At 48.3% G+C, this 9,553-nt stretch overlaps 1 protein-coding gene across 1 annotated transcript; it reads right to left on the bottom strand.

The window, feature by feature from the left end:
• Positions 1-280: 280 nt before the first annotated feature.
• LOC109759655 (expansin-like A4) lies at positions 281-1,988 on the bottom strand. Its single transcript, XM_020318476.4, has one exon. It carries the CDS (start codon positions 1,905-1,907, stop codon positions 762-764), a length of 1,146 nt encoding a protein of 381 aa, XP_020174065.1. The 5' UTR covers positions 1,908-1,988; the 3' UTR covers positions 281-761.
• Positions 1,989-9,553: the final 7,565 nt, after the last annotated feature.

Here is a 9,553-nt window from a genome sequence, read left to right as displayed (position 1 = left end):
TTCATACCTCTGTCAGTTTGATGTATGGATTTGCACAGCAGAAAACTCTTTGAGTTTGTTCATTATAGATGCAAACTATTATTTTGAGCTCAGTAAACAACCGAGCATATCGATAGTTCATGAGTATTTGTCTGATTGCAACCTGCTCAACTGTGCCACAACATCTCATTCATACTTGATGCAAAACATCCGTCAGCAACATGCGAGGTATCTTCTAGTTTTTCTCTATTGTTTTGAGTAATTTCTTAAGAAAAAAATATGAAATAAACACAGCACAACATAATGCAATACAGTAAACTTAGTCTTAGTCGGCAACTGATCAATCTTAATCAGCCCATGCAATCAACCTACAGTACAATAATACTCTCCTACTATTGCCAAAGAGGAAGAGGACGAGCAGCCAAAACAGTGGCACTGTCATGTGATTCCAAGACCAGAACAGAGCCATCTACATGTTCTTCTCTGCATTAGTCCCTTCCCTCCACACGTGAAGCTACGCGCCAACCTCCTCTGTTTAGAGCGGGACATGGAGGTTTTTGTCCTAACCGGAACTCGTCGTCGACCGTGCACACATGCATGCATGTCGTACGTTGCGATGTACACGTCTCTGTACAGTGTACATGCAGCATCGACCGATATTCCGGCGGCCGGCCGGTGGAGATGTGCGTGTCTGGCGTCGCCGTTGGCGTACGTGCGGGCCGGCTCCGATGGACCATCGATCGGTTACTGGCTCATCCGTGGATGCATGTAAGGGGAGCGTGTCATCGGAGCTGCTCGGCGTCGTCGACCTCGTCCATGGCGGAGCAGGAGGCGGCGCCGCAGGTGTTTGCGGCGACGTCGGTGACGCGCAGGCCGGTGTCGTAGACAGCGCCGGGCTGCCACTCCGCGGGGAGCACCGCCCCGTCGGCGCGCAGCCACTTGCCGCCGGAGCCCGCGGTGACCACAAGCCGGAGCTGCAGCGGACCGGTCGGCACGCGCGACGTGCGCCACACCGACGGGGACGCCTCGCGCCGGGCCATGTACTGCCACGATGTCTGCGGCGGCGCAGCCTCGTTGTTGGTGCCGCTCGAACCGGTGACCGCCTGCGCGACCTCGACGGCGGCGATGTCGGTCTGGCCGCCCTGGTAGAGGAAGCGGAGGGCGAGGTAGCCCCGGTCCCTGCTGCTCGTCTCCTCCACTTTAACCGCCAGGTTCTTGCTCTTGTACGCGCAGGGAATCCTCCTGAAGTCCACGTCGACGTCTGCGTCCGCGAGCTCGGCGTTACGGTCTGGCGTGGCCAAGGCGGCGAAGGCGTCCTTGGCGAGCAGAAACCGCCCACCGGCACCACCACCGGTCATGTTCGTCTCTGCCACGTCGGCGACGACGACGACCTTGACGCCGCCCGCCGCGCACGCGCTCCGGCCCCTGCACCTCAGCTGGTAGCAGGCGCCGCAGGCCTGGCCGCCGCGGAAGAAACCGGCGCTGACGGCCGCAATGTGGAACCCCCCGTCGACGGCCATCTCCGCCGCCTGGCCACCATACCCGCAGGCGGCGCCGGTGAGGGCGCCGGCGCCAGGAGGGAGGATGGACGCGGTGGACCTGCGCGGGCACCAGCCGCAGCGGTACGTCGCCGATGACGAGGACGAGGAGGCGTGAGCCCGCGCTCCCGGCGCCGAGGCCAGCAGCAGGGTCAGGACGGCAACCGCCGCGGGGGAGATGATCAGAAGCAGCTGCGGCAAGGCGGCCATTATCGCCGTCGGTTGTCGTAGATGGATAAGGCAGCTGAGACTCGTTGGAGAGGCCGGGGGTGCGGTGCCTGCGTGGTGGTTTAAAGCGAGCGAGCGGGCGAGCGGCATGGCCCGGGGACGTGGGGAGCACGATCGATCCAAGGGCAAGGTGGCGCGAATGCGACGTGACCTCGCTCTCATGTCTCATGCGCGCGCGCAGAAACGGTCGTAAACTCGATCGCTAGTTGGCTAGTGCGCGCGCGAGCGAGACTTTGGACACGGGACGCTTGGTCGAGATTCGAGGGTAAATAAATGGCCGTCGACGTCGACCGACCTTGTCCGATCAGGACATTTGTACGCGTACGACGACGCACCGGTCGACGGATGTCGCTGTCCGAAAGCGAGCCCCATGCATGCCCACCGTGAACTTTGTCCTGCGCAACGAGCGCATGCATGCTGCCAGCCTACGCATAACAGGCCGTGTTGATTCCGTCCGTGATCTTGGAGTGACTGCGTGCACTGTACTCTCGACCGTTACGACAATAATGTCCATGTGACAGCTGCTCACGCACTTAAATTAGTTAGTACTGCTGGAATTTAACGGCCATGCATGCATATGCACAAATTGGCACATATTTTCAACGCAATTGATATTCCTACGGCGTCAGTTTATTTTGTAGCGAAACCCTACGCAATAGCTACATTTCAGTCGATTGAATTTCAAAGTTGGGTCGGTCGATTTTGGTCGAAGGGAGAAACAGCCAGAGGGGAGGGAGGAACTCGCCGGAGGGGAGGAAGAAGCTCGCTGGGCAGGCTACCTCAATATCTATTTTAGGGTTTAGGATGGGGGCGGTGTGGGGGGCGCTCGTGTGGGGATTCCCGGAGAAAAAACTCGGTGTGAGGGGGGGGGGGGGGGGAGGGGGGGCTATAGGGATGACCTGGGGCGGTGGAAGACCGGCTGTGGGGGTGGTTCTGGGGAAGGCGAGGCGGCGCGAGCCGGTGGTCCGTGGTGACGCCTGGGGGAAAGATGAGGTGAGGAAGAAAAAAAACAAGGTGGAAGATGATGCCATGGACGTTGGATCTTGGTCCGACGGTTGATATGAAATCGATTGACCACTTCAAAAATTTCAGTCGACTGAGAAGTAGCAACTCCCAAACCCTAAGCCCGAAACTTTCAGGTTAGGCGAGCCAAGGACGAGTTCTCCGAGGCTTGACAGGTAGGAATCCGGCCGTTCAAATCAAGAGGAACAAACAGGACAGCATAGCCGTTGGATAAAATTCGACCAAGCCAAATTCGACTTGAAACGGAAGGTTTTCAACGCATTTTAACGTACGTATATAAACATGCCATGAAATAAATTGCCGAGAGTGCAGAACGTCCGTGCACACAGTTTAAGCTTTGGTTTGATTGCATGCACGCGTGAAACACCGGTCTCATTTGTTGCGTGCATGTGATGAGTACTGGGCACCTACCGCCGCAATGCACACACGGGCTCCCTCAAGCCTGAACAGCTCCAAATTAAGTGCCGGTGGTGGAGCTGAAGAGATGAGACTGGCAGCAAGGAATCTTGGGACTTGGACCCCGCCGGCCGGCATCGCCGACGGAGACGGGACAAGGGATTGAACCGGACCGGCCATGTCGACCTCGCCCCTCGTGAATCATGGCCGGCCAGCTCATGCCGTACGTAGAGCAGAGATTAATTGTTCCGCGCAACATAAGAAGAGATGCTACGATAATCAAAGATCTTCACAGCTTCTTTTCCAAACCGAATATACTAGTACGTACAAATGTTGCGCGAAACATTCAGATACTCATAACAGCTGCTATATAAGAGTATCACAGATCTTCACATTTGAACTTTTAAATACTTATTATAACAGCTACTATGAGTATCACAGATCTTCTTATTTGAACTTTTAAATACATATTATAACAGCTGCTATGAGAATCAGCGATCTTGAGTAATTAACTAACTCCACCACGCACAAAAACAACAACCAATTAAGCTTTTTTTTATGGAACTAATTAAGTAATCATAGCTGAAAATAGATCAACAGCATCGATCGATGGACGTGCGTGCGTGCCATGAACGAGATTACATATATGTACGTATTTGCACTCGAGCATGAAACGCATGTGCTAACAGAAAACCGATCAACAACAGAGACAGACCGATCTCCATGATTTCGCCTGCTGGACTGCTGGATATATAATTCGCACAAGGGATAGCACAACAATACTTCGCACAAGGCAGCTGGACTGCTGGAGATCAACAAGAGACAGACCGATCTCCATGATTTCACCTGCTTATCCTCAAGGCTGTCTTGGACATCATGTATGCCAATATACATATTCGACTTCTCCAGGATGCATGCCATTATATTTATTCATCTTTGTATGAGGATTATAGTATCAATCCCGAGAGATCGGCCAATATACTTACTTAAATTAGCAAGGTGGCCGTTGTAATAAACTGCAAGTGTACGCACTCTGAGGATTTCGCTACAAATTGAACGTCATATTTTTTAGCATCCAAATCAAACTTCTGAGATGTTAAATTATGTTGCGGCGAGGATGCCACTCTTTTTTGGGAAGCATGGCAAATCCTTGTCATGTTTAGTTTTTTGCCATGATTTGCCATGCTTGCTAAAAGAAATTATCATCCTTGCGACAATATAATTGGTCATAAAAAAGTTCTGTTTGCCATGCCTAAATCTGATTTAGATTTTTTACTTCTCCTTTATCTCTGGATTGGTTGGTGTATTTTCGTTATTCAGTTAAGTGTGTAGCTAGGTTTCAGTCGACTGAAATTTAACCAAGTCTCAGTCAAGTGACATAACATGCAAAATAGAAAAATAAAAACATAAAATAAAATTTTGCACGTATCTTAATGGAAGATCTCACAGATATAGCCTCTATGGAAAGGGGTTATGGAAAGGTCAGACTCCGAATTGGCACAAATCTCCTGTTCTTTTTAGTGCTACTGTCTCCCAGTCTCTTGCTCAACATATTAATAATATTTTCCCAATTCCCCTTATTGATAGTACATCAACTCACCTTGGCCACCCTCTCATCCTTCCTGCAAAGGACCGTGCTTCGGCTTACAACTTTGTTTACGACTAATTTAAGAATAAGCTCCCCACTTGCAAAGCTGATAAATTGTCCCATGCTGCTAGACTTGAGCTTATCAATTTGGTGTTTGCTTCCATCCCTGTTTACTATATGTCCAATATTCTCTTTTCAAATAAAATTCCTTGCGAAGCTCACGGCAATCATTCATAATTTTTGGTGGGTTGGTGTTAGAGAGGAAGCTAGTGCAAGAGCTTTATGTCTCAGGGCTTGGAAAGATATTTGTACTCCTAAAAAAGAAGGTGGATTGGGAATCAAAAACATGTTGGCTATGAATCAAGGTCTCCTTCTTGCGGCTGCCTGGAGACTTGCTGAAAATCCAGAAAGCCAAATCTATCAAGTTCTCCGTGCTAAGTATTTTCCTGATTCTTCCATTTGGAGAGCTACACTGAATACTCCGAAATCTGCTTTTTGGACTTACATTCTCAAGGTCTTGCCGATGCTCAAGGACCATTCTTGTTATCAGATCACCCAAGGCAACATTTCTATTTGGAGTTCACCTTGGTGTACCACTTGGGAGAACATATATGATCACCTCATTGTCCAGCATGGTGCGTTTATTTACCCAGCTAAGGTCTCTGACCTTTGGCTGTCAGGCCAAAAAGTTTGGAATTCTGAGCTCATCACTAACCTTTTTCAGGAACCGACTGCTTCGGCTATTATTGCAACTCCTATACTTCTTGATGACAGTAGGGATATCCTTTGTTGGAAGCTCACTCCTTCTGGTAAGTGCAATTCTAAGAGTACTTATAAGCTGTGTTTACAACAAATTCATATTGTGCAGGCAAATCAACCAAGACAGGTGAATCAATCAACCAAAGATATTCTGCAGCAGGTCTGGAAGCACACATTCATGGCTCCAAGGGTCAAAACTTTTGCGTGGCGCTTACTTAGGCATGCTCTCTCAACTGGTCTTAGAGCTGGCAGGTTTTCCTCTCATATTTGTTCTACATGCTCTAGATGTGATTCAGATGAAGATGAAATGCATCTTTTCTTTCTCTGCAGTTTTGCTAGAGCCTCTTGGTTCGGGCACCCCTGGTATATTAGATCTGATATTCTTGCTCTCAATCATAATTCTATTTTTGATATTATTCGGGCTCTAATTAACATGAACCATCCGCAAGCATCTATTCCTAATATATTTACCTTCTTGTGGTGTTTGTGGAAAGCAAGAAACGATGTTCTTTTTTGCAGGAAAGAATCACATCCCCGTCAGGTTCACCAAGATGCTCTAGCCATTGCCTCTGTCCAAGATATGCAAGATCCCCAAGAAAACCCAAATAGTGAGCTGCCTTATTCGAAGGAGAAGCAATCTACAACAATACTCTCTCAAGGACAAGAACAAGTACAGCAAGGCTCCACCCTCAAATCTGACTTGCCTATTTCAGGTACCAAAATATATTCAGATGCTTCTTGGCATAAGAAGAATGTGCCTTGGTATGGTGGCAATCCGGCTACTGGTATTGGTGTTCTCACATCCCCTTCCCCAAATACGATTCTGATTCAAGAATAATGATTCAAGCCTCTACTCATGATGTTTGTTCACCTCTTATTGCTGAAGTTTATGCACTTCTATTTGCTGCTAAAATATCTTGCAGGCTTCAACTTCAACAAGGTTCTTTTCTCACTGACAATCTTTCATTAGCAAAGATGGCTGCTTCAAGAGATATCAATAAGTCCAACATCAGCTGGAGATGTAGACAACCAATTAACCAGTTCTTTCAAATATCTCATTCTCTTAATGATGTTTATCACATCTCCAGAAATACCAATGGAATTGCTCAAGATTGTGCTCATCAGGTTCTCAACTCGAGAGTAGAACCTGTCTTTAGTTGTTCATGTTCTTCTCATGCCAATGTACCTTGCCCTTTTCTGCAGTCCCGTCTCAACTTTCAGGTTCAGGGCTTGTAATTCATGTTGTACATTGTCTATGATTTGAATGAAATAGTGGCGCTTGACAGTGCCTTCCTTGTGTTAAAAAAGGTGGGACTTAGCAAGATTGTTCAGTTAATGGAAAGGTGTTATGCCTGATTAATTTTTTTTACATTCCTGAATGTTTAATTAGCTAATATGGATATGAATGGCCACATATTCCTGAACAAGCTAAAGTAGACTGATAATTCTCTGTTAATTTTACATTTTTTTCATACATACATATTTAAAGGAATCGTTTCTTTTTAACAAGGGAAGGGTCCAAAAGGACCTGGTACCACATTGAAAGCGGTAGGACAATACATCTTACATTTTGAGGAGTCAGGACACAATAGAAGCATGAAATTACTAACCAGACCCTAACTTTTACAAGGAGGATCCTAACAAAAAAGAACAAGATTGCAACCATGTCCAAATCCACTCCTGGTTGATTCCAGTTGCAATGTCGCCGAGGACGAAAACCATTTGGGATGCCACAAACCCCCACAACACCACCAACAGGACATGAACCCCGAGTAGAAGCTTCATTGCCTTCCTTTTTAGCTCATGGGTTGCGAGGAAGATAGATGGTTGTCTTTCAACAAGATAGTTCAACGGCATGGCGGCAAGTGCCGGCAATCGACAACCAGGGCAGGTGTCCTAGCTTCTTCGAGGACGCCATCAATGATGTGCTCTTTCCTATCTATGCCATCCAGCTCTCCACAACTCATATGCTCCTTATCCACCTCCACGATGGCTTCCAGAGTTGAGGCCGAGCAGAGGGCTCTCCTCCAGATCGGGGTGACCGACAAGTTTACTGCAGGAGATGCCAGTGTTGTCGCGGCTCACTGAAGGAGGCACGCCACCACCACCACCACTAGCCAAACAAGCGGTGCTAGCCACTAGTCACCACTAGCATGTGACGGCAGCACACTCCGTAACATCAACACCACATGCCTCTAAGGCTGACACAACCTTACTTCTACTATCTACACAAGGAACCAACACTCCTCTCCCATATCCACATCGAGTTCTAGCGCCACTGGTGAAGAAAGGGGAAAGAGCCGGGAGCCTCACAACACGGGCGAGAGAGGAAGCACGGGGTTTTAAAAATGCCAGATTTTTTTTCTAAAAAATGTTCACCAAATTATAAAAAAACTCTTCATCTAGTGTAAAGAAAATTGTAGTTGAAAAAAAATCCTGCACGGATCTTAGCGTTGTATCGACATTACTCGGTGTCAAACAAAGATTTAACTATTATCAATTGACTGAAAATTGGCAAACATGTTAGTGCTATTTATCTTGTGGGGATTACACTGATTCATGAGCGGTAATTAAATGGCGATGTCATGCATGCACAATAAACTACTACTCCATCCCATAATGTAAGAATGTTTTTAAGCTATGTTAGCTTGAAAAACGTTCTTATATTATGACGAGACCGAGGGAGTAGAGATAAGTGTCACCAAATTCCACAGAGAAGATGGTGGAGGAAGAATCAACATTGGCCGCAAGGTATCTTTGGACTTGGACTCGCGGCAAGCCGGGAAATACATATCGTGAGACATGACACTAGATGCCGAATGCCTAGTGCCGATAGCTCACCCACCCACTCATGTAGTGCATGCACGAGTACAATGACAATGATCTCAATTCTCAAGCGTGTCTATGTATAGCCCAACCCACTAATATGCACTAGCTAGTTGCTAGTGTGGTCAATGGCCGCCAGCCATTGTGGAACCACAATCATGAAGCACGCACCATTTCTTTTGGCCGAGCTCCGGCGACGACGATGAGGCGGTCTAGATCAGAATATCCCAAGGGCGTCTTTGTAAAGTTTCCTATCTTTTGGGGTCTTTTTCGCTGTTATGCCCCTTCCTCCCTCCGTTTCTCTTCACTTTTCTGCGTGTGCCGGCGTTGTGTTGTGCCGTCTAGTCAGGATGTACACGCAGCGGAACATGTACACATCCCTGCAGTATACATGCATGCAGCAGCACCAACATCAATGCATCATCGACCTTCCCGGCGGATGGGCCCGACGGACCGTACTAGGGTCCACGATGGATGGGAGCGTGGGCGTCATCTGAGCCCCTACTCGTCGTCGTGGTTGTCGTTCCCGGCACCGCAGCAGGCGCTGCCGCAGGTGTTTGCAGCGAACTCGGTGACGCGCAGGCCGGAGTCGTAGACCGCGCCAGCATGCCACACCGCGAGGACGGGGACGAGGAGAAGGCACGCCATGGTAGGTGGATCGATGAGGCTAGAGTCTAGAGAGCAAGATTAGTAGAGCATCTCCAATAGCCGCGCAACACGCGGCGCGCTAAAAAAGCATTTGCAGCGTCGTAATCGCGAGTTTTTGCGCGGCGAGGAGCGCTTGCTCCAGCAGCTGCTACAAAGTATAGCGCGCGTGAGCCGCTTCAACAACCGCAGTAAAAAACTGCGCGCGCTCAGCGCAAACAACATGTGCACTTCAAACACAACCAAGAAGATCAAACACAAACAAAACAAAACAATAAATAGTTAAATTTTATTATTACAATTCAAACGAATAGTTTATCTTGCAATAGAACAAATAGTTCAACAATACAACATCAAACATACAAATCATGATGCTCTTTGTTGGCCATTCCATGCCCACCACTCCTCGATGAGACCCTTCTGAAGATTATCATGCGTTTCTGCACGTTGAATGGCATGATAGGAGGCAACAAAACATGCCACCCTCGCAGCCCTCCGCCGCACTCGCACGGGATGTCCCAAGAGCTCAGACTGAGAGTAGTCTAAATCTTGATCACGTTTATTCTCGATG

The sequence above is a fragment of the Aegilops tauschii genome, chromosome 7, assembly GCF_002575655.3.
Source record: "Aegilops tauschii subsp. strangulata cultivar AL8/78 chromosome 7, Aet v6.0, whole genome shotgun sequence".
NCBI classification, from domain to species: domain Eukaryota; kingdom Viridiplantae; phylum Streptophyta; class Magnoliopsida; order Poales; family Poaceae; genus Aegilops; species Aegilops tauschii.
The sequence above is the reverse complement of the archived record's forward strand: the minus strand, read 5'-3'. Positions and strand labels throughout refer to the sequence as shown.